Below are 20,856 nucleotides of genomic sequence, written 5' to 3' on the forward strand. Positions count from 1 at the left end.
GATTTTTTTGCTATTTTTTTATGACCTTTCAGCATCAAGGAGACAAAGGGAGCTGTGCAGTGTGCAAACCCATGGCCAGATTGTGTGTGGGACAGATAAAAGGTGGAAATCAGTGACGTGAGTGTATCTGATTGATAAATTGGCTGACATAATAGGAGAGGAGCTATGGAGCACCAGAGAGGTGGTTGGACCGTGAAAAACTGAAAGAATGAGGCAGAATAATGAAGAAAATTGGGGATAATTGAACAGAAGAGCACTTGGGTATGAAAAAAGAGAGGGAGAGGGAGAGTGAGAACAACTGACAGATGGTGAAGAGTGGGTACACAGAGAGGAAGGAGAATGGAGGAGAGACAGATCAATCTAGCAGCTGAAGTAAGACAGAAAGAGAGTATGCAATGCTGGAGAGGGAGTGCATGAATGTGTGTGCAACACGGAGAGAGGGAGGGGAAGAGAGAAGCTATACCAGGGCATAGAGTAGGTGAAAGAGTGTGTGTGTTTGTGTGTGTGTGAATGAAAAAGAGAAAGGGAAGCTGCACAATACAGGGGCTCGGGCTGGCTCATACCGATGCATATTTAAAGACTAGAAGGCTTGAAAATGTGATTTTGAAAGAGAAAAAGGCAAATCACTTTTTCATTTTTTCCCCTCATCTATGTTTTACTGACTGGATCTTTCTCTCATTTCTTTAATCCTGGTCCCTTTTTACTCTCTTTGTGGTTTATGAAGGAGGTCACTACGGATACAACAAGGAGCAACACAGCCTGAACTACAGACCGAGAGGTATTTAGTTTTTTGTGTTCCTCAATACTTACAGAATGTAACTGAAGGAGAACTGCTGTGCTTCTGTGTGTGTGTGTGTGTATCACACAACTAAACTAATATAAAGTGTTTGCAATACAAAGGAGCATTAACATCTTTATTGTGCGAACGTAAATTGAAAAGAAGGAAAGAAGGAAATGATCTTTAGCGGCGAGGTGAAAGTCACAGTGCTTATGAAGGAGAAGCTGCTGAAATTGTGACGGGGAGGGGGGGCATGCATGTCCTCTGAGGTCTAATTCACATGTTTTATGTAGGATGAGAAAAGTGGGACAGAAAACAAACAAAAAAAGTCACAGTGCCTCTAAAGAAAAGTCTGTAGCAACTGAGCAAATTACTCCCTCACAGCTGTAGGACGAATCAGTGAGCGCACACTGCTCTAATGTAATGCACACTTTAATAGATAAAGTAACAGCATTCAGCATGTGGAACGATCGTTATACATTTGTTTGCTCACAGGAGATGTAAACCTTGGAAGTTCAGTTACAACACTGCCTGCAGATGGTTTTTCTGTCCCGCAGAAAATTGTGATTCTTCTTTCTCCCCTTTGTCACCAAATACAGGCTTAAAGGTTAATGCCGAGTTCGCCGATGCTATTTTACTGTGACCTTGACCTTCCTTTTAGTACAGTGAGATAAATTGTGTTTTTACTGGACTCTGTGCAAAGAAAATTGAAAGTCAGTGGTTCTCAAGGTGGCTTCCTAGATCCCCCCGGGGGTTTGGGACCAGGAGCCAAAGAGTCCACAAAATACCTTCCTGTTAAACACTGTGCTGTTGGTCAGCCTCCATCAGCACAACCCTCTGCCACCCAGAGCATTTTATTTACGTTCTAAACATAATATATGCACTCTGGCTTTAACCTTCACTTCATCTAGAGGATGTTTTTAAGACACTGTCAATGTTAACATGATGAAACAAAAAGCAGCACACAGAGGGGAGAATGAAGGGTTGGGGAATGTGTCGCTGCAGACCACGTGGCACCCCTAGAGCAGTCATCCTGTGGGAGTGCTCTGATTAAGAGAAGGTACATATTTACACATGTGGACTGTTTACAACAATGGGACAGGCGTATCTTTTAATACCTCGCCCTCAGTTCCTGCTTGGCTCATTGGAAAAACACAGAAACTCTTGACTCTGTCCACGTTCTTAGGTGAAGCCAAATTAGCTAAATAGGTCTTAACATTATGAAGAGCTACCTGGGCCCAGAGCTTAGCGAGAACCATTTGTTCTAGAGGAGCTGTTAATCTGACTCCACTTTGAGTTATAACCATACATTTTTGGACTGTGACTATCGCTCACTATTACCCCATTTACAAAGTCAGTTATGGCCTGTAATATGACAGTGATCCATGAATACAAGAAATGGTGGAATAGCTGATAGAGTATGTTAGAAGTGGACGTTTGGAGAAAAAAACGGTTAATACTTATGCTTATATAAAAGCTACCTACATGCCTGTATTACTACCACCCAGACACTTCTGCTGGGATGAGTTCAGAAAGAAAAAGGCGCTGAAATGGAAAGGTGAGCAGAATCAAACGGGAGCTCATCAACACCCACATTTCACACACTTGTTTAGCTGTGACTTGTCAAAATCGTTGCCTGCTCGCAGTATTTTTGGTGTCAGCTGGTGGAAAGGTGGAAACCCTCTAAGGACCCTAGAGAACCGATTGCCATGCGCATGCAGCCACACACACATACACCTAAACGCCTCATTTGGTTCAGGCTTGGGTGAAAAAAGTGCACCAGAGTATTAGCTAGAGCTATGCAACAGTGATGCATTCCAACTCTGTGCCCTTTCATCCTATAGATACCACTTAATTGACTTCGCACAACCTCCTAAGACTGGCCCGACTGTCTAATGCACAACAAGCAACGCTGGCTTTAAAAGCATACTTTTTTCTATTGCAGAATTACACTGAGGGGAATTCATTTGGGAGAAGGAGAAAATAAACAAAGAGGGCAATTTGGAGCGGAGTGGGCAATGGAAGATTAATGGCCTCCTCAAAACACAGAACAATTGATCATAATGGAACAAAAGGAAGCTGGGCGACACTATCAATGCCAGTAAGGGACTGAGCGATTATACATAATATGTGAGTAACGCCAAAAGAGAATGTGATTATGAAGCAATTGAGTGGAAGATGAAATACGCTGGACAAGCCAAACGGCTCGATGTGTCAGCGGAGATGAGCGTCTCAGAAATCAAGTTTTCCGATTCATCCTGTCTCGTCTCCTGGTGTTCTTTCCTGCCCTGTCCTCCTCAATCGGGAAGAGCGGGAGTCCATTAGCAGCCTGGTCAGTGTAGCAGATGTGACAATGCTATACAGCCCTGCAATTCCCCAGGGTTTGGTATGGAGCAAGTGTAGGACAAAAAAACAGACGTTCTGAGCGACTATTTCCAGTGACAGCTTACTGCTGTGGAAGAATACAGCTAGGCTCCATTAGCAACAAGCTTCTACTGTATATATATGAAGCAGAAATGCAAACCCTGAAACAAAATACCCTGTAAATCAGTCCCACAGGGGTATGGAGCTATGAAAAACCAATACATAAGCAAAATAAACTTGCGCATATTTTACACACAAATATTAAGTGCCATGTATATCAGGGGAATCTGATCTGAAAATTTGGTTGAAAAACAAACAAACAAACAAAAAAACTGGCCTGGCTCACTCTCTGCTTAACATTTAGTTGTCATCAAATAACCTTGAAAAGCAATTTTTTAATGCACTTCTAATTGTTATTTGTGGAGTCGATAGAGTCTCATTGCTGTGCTCATTAAGAAGAAACAGGAGAGACGAGTTGTTTCCCCTGACTCTGCAGGCTTTTCATTATTACATACAGGGAGATTTCCCCAAGGAGAAAGATCTGGAGAGTTGCCGTAAGCCATGAAAATAGATGCCAGCAAACTGCAACAAAAACTCAAACACCTTGAGCTTTACCGTTTCTGAACGCAACTTCAAATTAATGATTGAACCATTAAGTCGCAGTTGTTTAACGAAGACGTCTCAGAGAGTAGCAGCTGCATTTCAGATGCCCTGATTACAAGCATCTTAAAAAAAGGAGGAACACACTTCTGTGTTCTTGGCAGCTGTTGTTGCAGAAACCAAGTGAGAGTTCAATCTTCTTTATTACATAAAAACAGAAGTAATACATCATAAGGTGACAGAGCTCCAGCGCAAGTGGGTGATCGCACACCTTTAGGTCTTAGTATAATTGTTTCAGCTCATTAACCTCACTGTTTCCTTCAGTTGCTTTTTTTCCAGGCCCTTCTGGCTCACTTCAGAGCTGTAATGAGGTGGTGCACATCTTGTCACACTGAAGAACAGGTGCAAAAAGAAAAAAAAAACATGTATTTATTGTCCAACATCTAACCTTAGTTTGGAAAAGAAAATAAGAAGTGACGTTCCCATTTGCTACTATGCAGGGATAAATGTTAGAGATCGTGTTTCTCTTTTAGCTTAACTGTTCCTGGTTTCAGATTAAGATTTATTACAAAGTTCTTGACTCGGAGAACTCGGAGAATAAAGTGAAATTGCAAAGTTATTAATGAAGGCTTCTCCAGACTGTAGCATGAATTATGCTCTGTTACATGGAAGGTGGATAAACTTTAATGGGTCCTGACAGCCACTGACATGGTTCTCACTTTGTCAGCCATGTCTAACAGCATTTATTAGTACCTTGTTGATTTTTGTCTCTCAGCGTTATCTTTAAGTCGCTGGACGTGCAAGGTAAGTAAAACTGTCACTAGCGGACACTTAATTTGTGGCCATAAAATCCACCCCAAAGCCGCAAAACCTGCACTCATGTCCGTATGTCTGACTAGTTTGCTTGTGGCATGCTTTTCATTGCATTTAATGCTTTAAGGCAGGAGCTCTGCCATTAGTATAGAAAGAAAAGGGTTTCCTTGAAAAGCTTGCTGAACGCAAGGACGCCTATCCTGGTTGGAAATGTTTTGACTTCTTCGCTGTTGCTCTTCCTGCTCCTTCTTTTGTTGTTGAGAAACAGAAGGAAACCTGCTGTACAGTCGCCTCTGAAGTCTCTGCTTTCTTGACATTTTAATGAGTTTTTTGTAACTCCGTTTGCAGCGAGTGAAAGGGAAGCTCGTGTTTTAGCAGACAACAGAGGGTACTGTTGAAAAAACACGACTGCTGTATGATGTTTGGTACTGTACGTGTCAGCACTGCACCACAGTTTAATGCAGTTAGGTGAAGCAGTCAAGCTGGTGAAGACACTGGGTTCAATCCACTAGCACACACCGGTTGCACAAAACAAGCTTGGATTCAGCGCTGCTACAGGACACATGCACATGGACCTCGATTAGGGTGTTTAATAGCAAAACTGCATGCAGAATATGCTGGTGTAATGTTACATGAAGCGTGAAAGTGCAGATTTTAAGTTAGGGAGGGTCCTCTGTCTTCAGATGGAGGAGCATTTTAATATTATATTCAGAGTCAAAAGATCTTAAAATATACAAAAACTCTGCTGTTATCACACAAACTTAACCATAACTTATGAAAACAAGGTCATGGGCCAAAAAAAGGAGAAGCTGAAGAACCCTGATTTAGATTTCCTTTTTTCTTGTTGCTTTGTTGCGTGGGCAACAACACAACATAAGCCGTGCTATCAGATTAATGTTTATAGTTAGAGAGAAGTCTCAGAAATAGCACGGGGGATGTTCACTCCTAAATCTGTGCTGCATTGAGGTCTCCCGGCCCAACCAACCAAGTTTAGCCCAAGCGAGGCCCTCAGTGCACGCTCCACCTGACCCAATTATATCCAGTCTGAGGGGAAAGATAGCCCACTTTGATCTACACAAGACCGCCAGCCAGGCTTGGGCTGACTGGTCTGGCGCTTAACGCTGCTTTCCTCTGGACAGATGTGCACAGATGTGTTTGACTGCTCCTTAAAGAACTATCGACTGTGCTCGAAACATCAGGTGAGCGGCAAGTAACTTATGGGGGGCACAACTGTGGCCCCTTTCTGCGAAGAGAAACAAGAAGGGCAGTCCTTGGTGAGGTTTTTGGCCTGCAGATGAAAGAAGAAGGATGTTTTATGTGAAATGGAGAGCTGGGGGGTAATTATTTTAATCATCCATTTAATCACCCAATAGCAGTATTATCGTTTTTTTTTGTTTGATCAGCATGAGATAAGCAGCTGATTTAAACGCATCTGTTTGTGTTTGATAGGATCACCCCCCCACCACCACCATCCCCCACCTCCATCCTCGCTGCGGGAATTGCCAGTCTCTGGGTGCACAGAGGATGTATCTACTGCTGGCATTGTTACCCGTCTTTAAAATGAATCCAGTATGCTAGGATTGTCGATTAAACACTCGCATTTCGCCGGATTTTATGAGGCACGGATTTAATTACAGTCTGAAAATGCCAAGCCTCGTCACTGCAAGGGTAAATGAAGCGAATAAATTCCTCTGTGGATCTTTTTACACTTTTGCTTTGGAGAATGTAAACACGAAAACTCACAGGATCTTTTAATTATGCTGTCCAGCCTTAATGAGAGCTGATGATGATGCAGGGTAGATCTCAGCTTAGCCCTTCCCCCGTAAACTCATACGTCAGACCATTCATATAAACCTAACTGCCCTCTCCTCTCCATGTTAGTGGCTCATTCTGTCCATTTTACACTGGAGGAGGCCCGGCGTGTTCTTGACGGTTCTTCGTCATTGGTCGTATGAAAAAGGCTGTAGGGTGGAGACCCAGTCAAAGAGAGGGATATAGAGGACAGAACTTGGCCGCTCCACTTTTTCAGGACGTAAAAGTGGGACAATCTGTTCCTTGGATGATCTCCAATTCTACTTTCCGGGGACCGATACACTGAAAATATATCTATACACATGCACTGTCCTACATAGGGAAAGACTGAGAGAAAAAGAGAGAGAAAGAGAGAGAGATTGACAAAAACGAAATATGAAAATGAGCTGAAACGACTGGCCATAAGGTCTTTCCAGTGTAGTGTGCTGGGGATGTGCTTTCTGTGGCCAAAACAGGAGAAAAACTGCAACATGCACGGATAAGACATTTACAGGAAGATCTTTTAAAAAGTGATGTAGCATAATCTAATAAACTACAATGGGGATGACAAATTTTGGGCAGATCAAACATGATTCCTGCAGCCTTTATAACTGGTGTTGCCAAAAACGTGACTCTGACTTATTCACCCAAACATGCATGGTGTTTTGGTATTAATAGGTTATTACTACAACTTTGCCAAATAGCAAAATGTACAAGAATATCATAGAAGAGACGGATATAAATAGGGATGACTGTTAGCCATTAACTTTTTCTGTAAACCTCTCCATCCATCCATTTTTGCCCTCTAGGGGTCTAAGGAGGGCATCCGTCTCTGTCATCATTATCATGATTAATCAGTTCCTGATTCTTCATTACTACCTTTCATTACTGTCTTTGGACCCACATCCGACCAGGATTATGGAAATACTCTTCTCATAGGGTCTAATCATCATGCTGCAGTGCTGATGTCCCAAGGGCAGAGAGACTCACCAACTTCTGAAATCTTAAGCTGTGTTTCGTTTCTGCTCTTACCTTGCATGCATGTTAAATGTTTGTCTGGAGATCATGATTTATAGCAATTGTAGGATTGCATGACACTGATAAAATATTTCTACGAAGACCTAGCTTAGCATTACATAATATTCTGTATGTTTAGATACTAATGGATAGGTTCACAGTTTTCACGTAGCTGTTTGCTCATCATAAGCACGTCTCAGCACAGTTTACTCTCACCGTCAGACTGAGACAACAGTTCTGGGCTGTTTAATGCGACTCTCTTTGGATGCTAACTTAGTACTGCAGCAGGGCAACTAGCACTTTCCCTTTAGCTTCCTGAAAGAGTAATCATTTAAAAATGTTGTTTTCAAATCAGACCAAAGGTAAATACGCCAACATCTAGGTGGGAATACTTACTGCCTAATTCGCCATACATGTTCATATTTGCAGTTAGATCCAGACTTTGCCCCTTTAAAGTGGTCTCGAGCACTAGCTCTTCAGGCTTTCTGAAGGTCATTCAAAGTTTGTCTTTGGGCATTGGCTGCTTTTTCACTCACTTTCTGTCCTCTCCTCGTACCTAAACCATTTTCCAAGGAATGTTTTTTTGTTTCTTAACACGTTCTCAGGACTTGTGAATCATTCAAGCATAAAAAAGGCACCTTAATCAAGGCAATAACCAGTGTTGTATCCACACATAACAGAGAACTTACCAAGAAAACTATTTTAAATTGAATCTTTAGACGCTTTGTTACCAGCAGCTTGTTGCAAAACACATCATTTGTTCCCATTTCTTTAGATGAATCTAAGAAAAATGCCAAAGATAATTAATTTCATTTCATTTATTTATTTATAAAGCACGTTTAATAACAACAGGGAGCTGACCAAAGTGCTGTACAAAGTAACAGTTAAACAATGACATTGACAACAACGACAGGTAAGAAAATTAAAAGAAAATTAGGATAAAAGAATTGGTAACTCTCATACAGTTTTACAGTTTTGAAAGCCAGAGTAAAAAAAATATATTTTAAGATGCGATTTAAAAAGAGTAACAGTTGGGGCCTTTCTAATGTGGAGAGGTAGATCATTCCACATTTTTGGTGCCACAGCCGCAAAAGCCCGATCTCCTCTATGAACCATCCTAGACTTATGTAAGGTAAGGAGCAGGTGATCACTTGATCGAAGGGCTCTAGAGGGCGTATAAAGCTGCAATAGGTCAGACAAATAGTCCGGTGCCTGGCCAATTAGCACTTAATAAGTCAAAAGTACGATTTTGAATTTAATTCTAAAACACACTGGAAGCCAATGAAGGGAAGCAAGCACTGGAGTAATATGTTGGTGTTTCTTCACACGAGTCAAAAGGCGAGCTGCAGCATTCTGTACAAGCTGGAGCCAGGCCAAGCTGGACTGACTGACACCCACATATTTGAATCTCTTTCAGGGGCTATTCCTGAAGACTACTTTAAGAAATTTTAAGAAAACTGCCTAAGAGAGTTCAGGCTATGTTGAAGAATAAAGATGATCCTACCAAATATTGACTTTCATGCTCATTAGAATTGTAGATACCTTTTTGTTTTGCTCAATGTCAATAAATCATTGCACCTATTTTCCATTTTCATGGCAAAATGATGAGAGTTGGCTCAAAGGCATTTGCACAGTTCTGCAGCTGTAATGCCAAGAAAAGCTTTGAGAAGTTTCTTATAAAAATGACTACAGCCTAGTTCATTGTTAAGGTTTCTCCTTTTATGAAAATGCATCATCATCTTACCCCACAGTCCACCCAAATTAAATCTAAATTCCTTCCTGAAATTACAAGCAAAATAGGTAACGGAACAAATTATGGACGAAGAGAAAAAAACAGTCATATTGAAGAACAATTCAAGTAAGTGGCTGAAATGAGAACTGTGAGTTTTGCACAAAAAGACTGTTCTGTCAGAGGGGTGAAATTCATTTCCTTATTACACCGCTTTTCTCCCAAGAGGAAGAAAAGTCAAGACGAGATGTGAGATGATGGCCAGCAACAGAGACAGGAGAGCGAAACAGCCGGCAGAAGCAGACTGACTGAGCTATTGTTGTTGCAGGAGTGTAGGAGTTGAGTGACACGATGGAGAAGGCAAAGACGCAAAGATGAGACAAGTCTGACATCCATGACGGCTAAGAGGAGAGTTTTCGGACTTGTGATTAGAGTTTTCACAGTTATATTATTAATCCATTTTACATAATGCTCATCGTTTCCCATTTTTAGCCTAACAGTACTGTGTGTGTGTTTGGCTTTCGCACTCACGCCTTTTTCACCATCTTTTTTTCCCTCCCTCCCCATCCCGCCTCCCTTTTCTCTCCCAATCTGATTACTCTGCTTTATGCAAACTGCAGCTCTCTCTGTCTCTCCCCCTTGTGTATTCCCCTTTCGCTTTTACATCCCAGTTACAAACATGTAGTTGACTCCTGCCTGCTCTCAGCCTGTCCTCCTCCTTCCTTTATCTTGCATTGTGTTGTTCAATATTTGATGAGACTTTGTTCATAAATCAGCCTCCTCTATTCCCTCATTTATTTGGATGATAGTGTTAATCTTTAAAACCTTGCAAGTGTTAACACGCTGTTCTTTGTCAGCTTTTGATCAGAGACGCTTTCAGCCTAAAATGTGATGCCACATGTAAATCACACATATGACCAGAGGTGGTTAACCTTCCTGCCTTCTTGGGACCTTTTTGTGCCACTGCTATGTGTTAAATGGCTGCCATTTCCACTGTGTTCAGTGGAATATAACCAAACTTGCCACAGGATAGTTTTTACCTGTCAATGTTAATATTCCAGTGTGAATTCCTTAAATCAGCCTAAAATGGCTGAGCAGCAGAAATCCCCACACCCATCACCCTGGGGACCATTTTCTGCCCATTGACTTCCATTATAAACGCTATTTTTCAACCCCAAATTATCATCATATGATTTTATTTTTTCTTCTTTTCTTGGATGTCAATGAAGACTCAGGGCCTTGAAGTTTTAATTTTTAAATTGCAAAAAAAATGCAAAAAAAATAATGGCAGGTCAAAATGTATGTTGGTGCCAATCTTTGGTCCATCTAAAGGCCTACTTATAATGACAATCACATATTACTTCAACTGGTTTTTTGTGGAAATATTTAGTTTCGTTTTTTGGTTTTTGGGGCTTATAACACAGGGCGCTCATGTAATAACACTGGGATTTGAAGGGTTAAAACAACGAAAATATAATTAAAACTTTACATGAATATTTCAGGGAGAAGTAGTTTTACAAGGTTGGCTAATTTAAAGTGGAATAAAATATGGATATATGGTCTTTTTATGGCGTGGCTGAGAATGGTCCCTAGGGTGATGGGTGTGAGTTTTTTAAAGGATGGCAGGAGGGTTAAATATGCCCTGAATGATTCAGGTAACTGATAATTCAGTAGCAGAGCTCTTTTGCTTCTTGATAGGCACTGAGCCACTTTCTCCAGAGCCCTTGTTGTTATTGCTTTTGGTGCTTATTTGTTTTCCCAGATTCATCAAAGTTCCTACATTTTTTTCTCTAAACCCATCCTTTGGTTTTGTCCTCCAGTCTTCCTTCATTTACTTGTTCTGACAGACATTGGATTTGCACTTAAAGGACCCACCCTGTCACTCTCTGAGAGTCTGTGGGAATTGACCACGGTCACTCTGCTTCCCTCTGCGCTATGCTTTCGCTCAGAAATGCTCAACCAGCAGACTTTCTTTTGGCCAGTGAGATGACCATTTCTCATATATCCACTCCGTCTTTCAAACACTATAGACACTTAAAAACCGATTGTTTGCAAGCATCCATCAAATAATATCTGTATTCTTCCACAGAATGAAACAATCACACACACATAGTGCAACGGTGTAAAGTGTGGTCACTTTTCATTGTTATATGGAAAAAAAAACCTGTTTCTGAGCCAATCTCTCTCCATAACTCACTCTTGTAATATTTTGAAAGGTCTTGGTATACACACTTGTTTTAGACAGCGATTTCTCTAATCCCAAACCAAACTTAATCTGTGTTCAGTCATCACCAATCCAGGGGTTAGGGTCCTCATACATGTGGAGGCGCTTCAAATAAAGGAGGTATAAAACTTTATTTTTATGACTTTTTTTCTGAACTGTGGAACGCCAACTTGTAAAGATAAACATATCAAAATTGGGAATTTTTTTTTAAGACAAAACGGTTGTCTCAAACCTATAGACTGTATATAAGAGATGGCCATGCATTCCGTTATATATATTTAGCAGGCAAACCATTTACTGTAAGGCTATTTTAGAAGCCTGAATGAGACACAAAACTCTTTGCTGTATGTTTTACTCTCAGCTTTTCTATCTGTCATCCTGTGTAAATGAAGGCTAAAAAGCCCAAAAATTATATTAAAAATTGAAACTAGCAACCCAGTAGTCTGCATGCCTCTCAAGGACCTTTAGCTTTGACACCATCTCAGTTTTTTTTTAACTAGACCTCATGATGTGCCAAACTGTGAAATAGAGAGACGCTGCATGCTCATTTGCAATTTGTCAGTCTAAAATATACTTTGTTTTTCTGAACACTAATGGGAGCAAACATGTATGGAATTAGCTTTATGTGTTGTAACTAGAGACTGAGAACATAAATGAGGAAAGTGATTATTGTGGTCATAGTAAAGGGAGCCCAGGGTCCTCTTCTCCATAGAATTCCAACCAGGAGCCATTCCCTGCACACTATTAGAAAGAAAGCAGACATCCCCACTGACTTTACTTTTTAGATTTGAAAGCTACATCTACCTTTTATATAGGGCCGATGGCGCGATATGGCAGCCTCGCTTCTGTCAGTCTGCCCCAGGGCAGCTGTGGCTACAACCGTAGCTTGCCTCCACCAGTGTGTGAACGCGAGAGTGAATGAATAGTGGCATTGTAAAGCGCTTTGGGTGCCTTGAAAAGCGCTATATAAATCCAATCCATTATTATTATTATTATTATTATTATTATTATTATTATTATTACTATTATTATTATTATTATTATTATTATTATTATTATTATTATATATTTGCCTTTTTTTAAACAGAGAATAAAACCTGAATTCTTATCCAAAATGGTACATAACACCTGCCTATAACCAACCATCAACATGCAACACCTTAGGGATTTTTCTTCTGTCACCTGCCTGTGACTGGAGACATCTGTGGTTTTTTCAAAAATGTTCAAAACAGCGCAAAAACATAAACACTTCAAACTGTGTAACAATCAGGAATTACAAAAGCAGCATCCATGTTAGAGTGTTTTAAAAGTGAGTATGCTCTTCATCAATATTCCTGTTGGGTGTCCGGCTCTTGGCTGGCTTCTTCATCTCTGCATTATTGTTTATGTCCATTGCAGGCCACTGTAAGCTGTGCCAGACACCTGTCGATGTCCTTGGTCCCCAATAGAGGTTGATAAGTCAAAAGTCCTAGATCACTTAATGCCCCGTTAACCCTCATCAGCACGTTTTCTACATAATCTATTAATAACCGATTGAATTATCTGCATGTTGGTAATTTGTGATTGATTGACGTTAGCTCTGTGTCCTGATTCGCGTTGTGCTCCATCTGTCCATCTGTGCATTCTGATTCCCATCCATGTCAGACTCAGCTCATAAGATATTCAGAGCACCACTCTGCAAATGAAACAGTGGGAGATTCCCTGCATCACTCCCCATCATTAAGGCGGCTGTTGGCAATGGTCCAGATCTGCATGATGGCAAAGCCCTGTAGCCAGACTTCACCACAGAAAAACCAGAACAAAACATACGGAGGCACCAGTATGCCAAATCTGAAGCATGAAGATGCAATGGAACAAGCTTAAAGCAAAAATCCACCCTAAGTCACGTTTTTTTTTAAAACAGCTGTTAGTGATCAGAGAGAAAGGTACTCTTCCTAGACTTTATGTCTGCACTCATGAAGGAAGACGGTGGCTTCTCCCTCCTTTGTTCCTGTTGAAATTTTGCTTCTCCTCAAAGTGTCAAGAAGTGCTTTCTTAAGAAAGAATACAATTCTCCAACTCTTCTTTACCGTACTGTGTAAAGTTGTGAGGTGTAATGCCATATTGCAGTTTTTCCTTCCCACTGCCAAAGTGCTTGCTCATAGGGGCACATATGATTGTTGGGTTTTTCTCTCTATGTATTATTGTAGGGTCTACCTTACAATATAAAGCACCTTGAGGTGACTGTGGTTGTAATTTGGCGCTGTATAAATAAAATTGAATTCAAATGAATTGAATATGTACAGTACACAAATAATTAAACTGAAAGTTCACTAGACCAGAAAACCCTTCCTCCACAACGCTTCCTTTATGAAGGAGCATGACTTTTTCTTTCAGCTGGAAAAGTAAATATAATTTGGGCATTTTCTTAAAACTATGTCAACAACTGCAAATCCAGTCAGTACACTCAGATGTGACTTTCCAGAAGCTGCTGATTCACTGAGTTATTTACAAACCTTTGCTGTGTAAAACCCCAAGCCCCCTTCAATCTGGCGTAGACAGCTATTAAGAGAAAACAACCCAATTCCTGTAACAAGCCCTCACGGTCTGATAATGGCCTGATTAGCAAAGCTTAAAAGCTGTCCAATGAGAATATGTTGGATGTTGTGCAGATTCATGCTTATTAAAAAAACACCATTTCTAATCTGGAGTATACTGCCAGCCATCCTATCCTTCATATCCTGTTGGTGAACCATGCAGACATGCTGGAGGTCAACACGTTTGCATCCAAGGGTGTCAAATCCTGCACTAAGGGTTACGATTAGGAAAAGTTAAGAAAATGATGTTTACCCCGTGATTTAGCACAGACACCAAGGGGCTCTTTATAAGCATCCAGATAAGACACCTGCCACCTTGTTTCCTAAACCTGTTACTTCATGGCACAGGAGACCTCGTGTGAAATTTGGAAATGCCACCAGCTTGGGAATGAAAACAGGCTGTCAAGGATGAGGGATAGGGCAAGGTCAACGAGTTAAATTGTATTTAACAGTAACAGAGTGCAAGGGTGGAATTTTCCTTTAAGAAGCGCACATTTAGCTGTTAGCCCTGGGCTGTGCCTCAAACATAGGTCTCCTCCATTGTCACAAAATACCAATGATCTTGACCTCGTGTGATGCTAGATCGCATCTCCAACTCACTCCCTCCTGCAGAAAACCTGTGATGCAAATTCACAGAGTTTATATTTAGCCTGTCTTTCATAAGTCTGCTATTCCCAGACGCATTCCCAGTGGCTAAATGGAAAATGTGGACCAGCTCTGTGCTATTTCACACATGTGGACTTATTAGCATTGCCAGTGGCTAGATTTTCTATTACTGCACGTGTCTTTTATGTACTTGAATTACTCATATTCCAGCATTACTAAGTTCACTCTCTCAATCAAAGCAAAGATACGAGTCAAATGACCGACATTTACTCCCTTTTCTGCCTTTTTCCCCTACAGCATGTTTCTAAGGATGAAGCCAGTCTCATGGGATAGCCATGTTTTGTCTCCATGACAGCTAGATCACTCAGCCCTCTCTGCAGTGACCTCTGCACAGCAAAGGATGCTGGGAAATAATGAGCACTTTTATCCCAGTCAGGATGACAAAGATGGGGAGGATGAGGAGGAGGAAGAGGAGCAGGGAAGAGAAAACAGAAAAGAAGAAGGTGAACGTGACATGGAGAATGGACGACTAGAGTATCTGGAGGAAAAGGAGATGACAGGAGGACGACAATCCTGGGAAGGGAAAGGCGGTGAGGTGGTGAAACCAGCAGCCATTGTGGTCGGTCGACAGAGAGTAGATCGGCCGCTGAGGCCGGGCAATCACGGCAACAGGGGGATCCCTTACATGCCCAATATAGCCCCGCTACATCATCAAGCTGCCAATAAGCAGCAGTATTTCATGGCAGCAAAGAAACGAGCCTTCATGGAGCGCAGCATGACCACAGTGGCTCCACTGGAGGACACTTACTTGACCATGATGGTGTTCCGCATTGGAATCCCCGACATCAAACAAACAGTAGGTGCATCAAAGACACTGCTCGTAACGTGTGTGTGAAATTCATGAAAGGCTGAGGCCCGCACAGCCGTCCCTGGAGCTTCTTGACTGATCATTTAAAAGTGAATAAAGTAGCTGAAGCAGAATTTTTTGAAGAAAAAAACTTGTCAAAACCAGTCCAAATCAAACAGTTTAAAAGTTTAGTTCTCCCTGTCAAAGAAAAAAGAAAAAGAAAGAAGTCTCCCTCACACTGCACTGGAGGTCTTTCCAAATGAGGAAGTAGTTCAAGCCAAGTCTCCCTGGTATTACTGCCTCAGAGACAGAGAGCTTTAATGTGACAAACAGAATTTCAAAAATAATATCTCAGGCTATTTAAACCATTAAGGCAGGTATACATTTAGTTAATGTTGCTGTTTCTGATTCTGATGTTATGACCAACTGCAGACAAAAAGCTCCAAAAATGTATTTTTTACATTTGTGACTATTAAAAAAAAGAAAAGGACAACAGCCATTTAATGAGAGCTGAACACTGGGCTTTGGTCACCTCCTTCGCTATTACCTCCCCTAAAACTCAGAAGCTTTTCAGTTTTCTTCCTGTCTTTTGATTTGCTTCCCTCCCTTCTCGCTTCTCTTCTAAAATCCAGCCGTTTTCCATCCTTTGAGTTAAAACACGTCAAATAATACTGATGCGTTGCTGATTCTATGTCTGTTTCAAATTATTCACAGAAAACACTGCATGGGTGGCTTGAAGCATACAATTTTTTTTATATAAGTCAAACAGTGTGCACAACTGTAGAAGCACATTTCTAATTTCAAGGCTTTTCCATTCCAGTTATCCCGCGGGCTCAGAGATGAGTCCCAAAGGGAAGTAGGAACTCACACAGAGCTCAGCTTGTGCTGAGCACCCTGCAAGGGAAAACATATTCAGTCAACAACACCATGCAAGCATCTGCCTTGGGTCAGGTGGTCATAATTAGCTTCCAAAACTGAAGTTAGTCTCATTTCACACTTTGAAGCAGCTCTCAGCCTTACGGTGGCAGCAGGCGAGAATTGGCCAGCCCACACGCACCATATCCAGGTGAGAATGGGTGCCCCACTGTAACCCCTCCCCCATTCCTCCTTTCTCCATTTTCAACTCCCTGAACATGCCGACTGTTCTACATGTCAGCTAATCTGCCCTCAATACAACAGTAATTGCTAATTATTTAATAGGTTTTTAATGAGTTTTGGGAGAGCTGAGGAAGTGAGTGACTGTCGAAGGGAAGAAATATGTGGAAGGCGTCTCTGTTCTCAGGTTTCCATCAGCCACAGGCAGCGTACCGAGATCCACACATCACTGACAAACACTCGGCACTGCAAACCCGGAAGCTGAAGTATTATTGAACAGAATTAAAAAGGGATAAAGAGAGGGGCTGAATATTAGGAGCTACTTAGACAGACTGAAGAAAGGGGGGGAAAGGATGAAAAGAGAGGAAAATATGTGCTGTAATAGTGCACACTGAAGATCTAAATAATAAAAACTGCCAGAAACATCTCAGGAAAACTGCATTAAAGAAGAAACGATGAGGAGAGAAGCAGCACTGTTATATACAGTATACATTACATTAGACCTCACTCAGAGGGATTAGCCACTCTATCTCTGTTACACACACACACACACACACACACACACACACACACACACACACACACACAAGAAAAACCACTACACTGCACAAGTGCACTCCAATAAGAAGACACACACAGACAGTTTATAGCTCACTTATATGCATGCACATACACACAGTCATGCTCATCCCTATCATGTGGTTAACCTCCCAGGGACCACCAAGACATTGCTACGGCAACGGGTGCCTGCCTCCACTAATGAACTGGTTGCCATGCCAATAGAGTTTGCTACACTATCAAATAGTGCAACCGAGTGCGGGCTCGAGGGGGGCAGAAGGGACATGGAAGTGTGCTGAGCTGTGCAGTTTTACTCACAGCCCTCTGAAATGGAACAATAGTATGGATACATACATCTCTCACACGTCTCAGCTCTCCTGCTGTTCAAGCTTCCAATCAGCTCGAGCTCCAGGTCCAGAAAGATGTCTTTCCTGTGGAACTGCACAGAAATGGGAGAATATGAGGAAATGGACAATGCAACAATCACAGTGAAATCATGTTAGGAAATCCACACACACACACACACACAATACATCCGAGGTGTTTTGTAATTGTAGCCTTTGGGTGTATCCACAAAGTTTGCTCCTACTCTTCTGGATAATGGAGTAAACTGGACAAGGAGGAAATAGCAAAATATTTATCTATGCATGTGAGTTTTACTTCTTTATTAGCAGAGAAAATCAAAAAATAGGGTATAAAATGAAAGTGAAATAGATCCAAATAACCTGATACCACAGACTAAAAGGACAGAATGAGTCATCTTATAATTCATGAATGTGGCAGGTGATTCATTAAAAGTAATGCATTCATATTTTGCACGTCACACTCATATACATTCATCATGCACAAACTCCTTTTAGCCTTCAGAACTGCCTTAATTCTTCCTGGCTCAGATTCAACAAAGTGGTTAAAACATTCATCAGAGATCTAGATCTCCATATTGACATGATAGCGCCACACAGCTGCTGCAGATTTGTCAGCTTCACACCCATGACTTTGGAGGCAATTTGAATACAGTGAGTGAACTCAGGGTCATGTTGAAGAAAGTAGTTCAAGATACGTGTTGTCCTGCTGGAAACAGCCATCGGAGACTAGGTAGACTGTGGTCATAAAAGGACTGCAGACAGGCTGCGGTGTTTAAATAATGCTCGGTTGTTACTAAGGGGGCCAAAGTGCTCTGAGAAAATATTCTCCACACCATTACCTTAACAGTTAATACAAGACAGGACTGATGGGACTCATTAAACAAGGAAATGCTTTTCCAGTCTTCTGTTGGAAAGTTTGATGGGGTGTGCATTCAGACATGCTCTTCTGCATATCTTGGCTGTAACGAGTGCTGACTGGAGATAAAACTTATGTATAAGTTCAATAAGGAAGATCAGCTTCTAGTCTGTTCTTTACATCGTTATGACTTTCCCACGCTCTCAGTACTTACATCATTACACTAGTCCAGCCATCTTTTTATTTACCTTCTTTGAGTCAATCAGCCACCGCTCTGCGTGGTTTAAATCTCAGTGCTCTGTCATTCTTCCTTTCAGACTCTCATTCATGCAACCTACCTCGTTTCCATCTCTACCTCACTCTCAGTCTTCATCACCATCCACATCTAGACTCAGGGGATCCTGTCCTAAATCCAAAAACAAAAACACTGCAGCACTATAGTGCAGTTAGCGATCCACAAGGGCATCCTGTAAAGCTATCTAACGTACAGACAGCTAACTGGGCTCATCAACATCTGATTTGAAACACTAGGTTGTTCTTGGTGCTCAAAGCACTGAAAATATCCATTAAAAATGTTTTGACAGAGGTACACTACAACAGCTGTAAAACCTGTATATTTTTAACCACTGTTTCAACCTTAGTACAGGTGTACTATAGCCCTCTAACCCCGCCCCTGTCCTGTCCATTGTCTGACAGAGATGTCTCCAGTTTGATCAGGACTGCACAGTGTGGAACGCTAAGCAGCAGATCATCTGCTCCCTCAGTGAGTCCCTATGGGACGTCTACAACTATGGCCTCTTCCAGCCAGCTGGAGAGGGACGGGACGCCAAGTTCCTGGAGGAGGAGAGACCCCTGAGAGACTACTCACAGTCCTTCGAGAAAGGGGTGCCGTACCTGGAGGTAGGAAAGGGAGCTGTGACCCAGTGTAAGCCCCCCTTAGAGCATCACTTGTTTCTCTCTTTCTTAAAATGATGTAAAATGATGTCAAATCTAATATTGATTGATTTTTGTATAAATATTGTTGTACTGCAAACAATTTCATTTCTCAGAACCGTGATGATGTATTTGTAGTTCTTCAGCTGGAAGTAATCAAATATCAGATTCCCCTAATTCCTGCTAAACTTACAGAAGTTGTGACCTAAGTGCACTTATTATTACTCTACAGTGGTGTTGTATAGATTCTTTTATGGGTTTTGAATAATCTTGCTAAAAATTAGTGATCAAAAAAGCAAACGTAAATACAGATATGTTTTTAATGATTTGTACTTTCTGTAGAGAAATGAAGTATCCTGTATGATACTCTGAAACTTTTTTTTCTCATAACTGAGTAAAGAAAGTCTCTAATTGCAGGCAACTCCAAATTGCATTGTGTTTATTAGAATCCCCCTGCATCACAGAGTGAGTGGACTGCGTAAATGAAATCCTTACAAAACTGGATGGATTTAAATGCATTACGTATATTATGTAACCTGCTAATTACATTGTATTGCCTGGCTTTTTGGTAAGTGGGTTGTGAGACAGCATGAATCTGAGGTTTCCTGCTGTAATACAATTATCTCACAGTGCCCTCTGGTGGCTCAGCTCCTGTATGTGCTGCTGAGTTGGGCGGGGCTGGAAAGAGCATCTTCTTTAGCTCAAAAGTTTAGCTTCAAATTAGAATGTTTATATTTCTCGAAACGTTTGAGATGGGGTCCTGTCTGCATACTGATGAGGCCTTGTAACTGCACTCTCCACACACCCCACAGCAGACTGCATAGAGTTTAGGCGTTTTTGACACTAAAGTAAAGACAGAGTCAGTTAGAGTCATGGTAAGGGAAGTCATATTAAAGGAAGTAGAAACAAACAGAATGTATTATAAGTATCAGTTAAAAAAACGCATTTGTTCCACTAAGTACATCTACCTGTTAGCTCCTGTTGTACTGCTGCAGTTGTTTTACTGAGACTTTTAGGGCTGATTGCTTTTGTATTGTGGCTGCTAAACCCATCTTTACTTGGTTTTCTGGGGCATAGTGCGAGGTGCAGCTCAGCTCTGAGCTGCTAGACAGAAATTTCTTACCTCAAAGCTCCTCAGCTGTTAACTGATTTGGTGTGAGGACTACACACCCAGTCAGGTGGTTTCCAAGTAAAAACAGCAAAACCAGCCAAACACAGTACACTCATTAGTCTCATCTGTTCAAGAACAAATTTTAGGCTGATGTTTTTTCCCCTTCTGATCTTTATTCCTTCCAAAATAGAGACATTAAGAATACGACACATTAACACTCTGCTGCCTCAACACAAGAACATCAGTGGAAAACAATAGAAAAAATATTTTAAAATGAGCAGTTTGCAGTGCGTTCAGACCCTTTTACTCTGTGAGAAACCAGTCTTAGAATAACGCAGTGGGGCATATAATCAGTGTAATGAGGGACTAATGTGCAATCTGTCAGTTCCTGAGATGTAAATCACCTTATATGATAAATTAATCTTGTCAGTGTGATTTAAAGAAAACTGCATTAATAGTATTATTATTTTAAATGTCATTAATCAAACCTTAACCAACGCATTGTGGAAAAAAAGCCCTCATTAATCATTAATCTAACTTAATAGAGCCCTTCCCTAGATCCTTTCTAAAGCTGTGCGCGCAAGCCGCTCATT

At 41.2% G+C, this 20,856-nt stretch overlaps 1 protein-coding gene across 1 annotated transcript in view; it reads left to right on the plus strand.

Moving 5' to 3' along the window:
* Positions 1–379: 379 nt before the first annotated feature.
* Positions 380–20,856, plus strand: part of LOC146568240 (SH3 and multiple ankyrin repeat domains protein 1-like) — a 45,790-nt gene continuing 25,313 nt past the window's right edge. Inside the window, exons 1-5 of the mRNA XM_085284165.1 lie at positions 380–618; positions 725–778; positions 12,715–12,766; positions 14,796–15,354; positions 18,916–19,119. Coding sequence (XP_085140291.1) covers positions 14,899–15,354; positions 18,916–19,119 — 660 coding nt within the window. The 5' untranslated portion in view covers positions 380–618; positions 725–778; positions 12,715–12,766; positions 14,796–14,898. The remainder of the gene's footprint in view (positions 619–724; positions 779–12,714; positions 12,767–14,795; positions 15,355–18,915; positions 19,120–20,856) is intronic.

Source organism: Mchenga conophoros, linkage group LG8 (assembly GCF_057382185.1).
Source record: "Mchenga conophoros isolate Kocher_MC1m ecotype Shallow Benthic linkage group LG8, M_conophoros_male_GT1.1, whole genome shotgun sequence".
NCBI classification, from domain to species: domain Eukaryota; kingdom Metazoa; phylum Chordata; class Actinopteri; order Cichliformes; family Cichlidae; genus Mchenga; species Mchenga conophoros.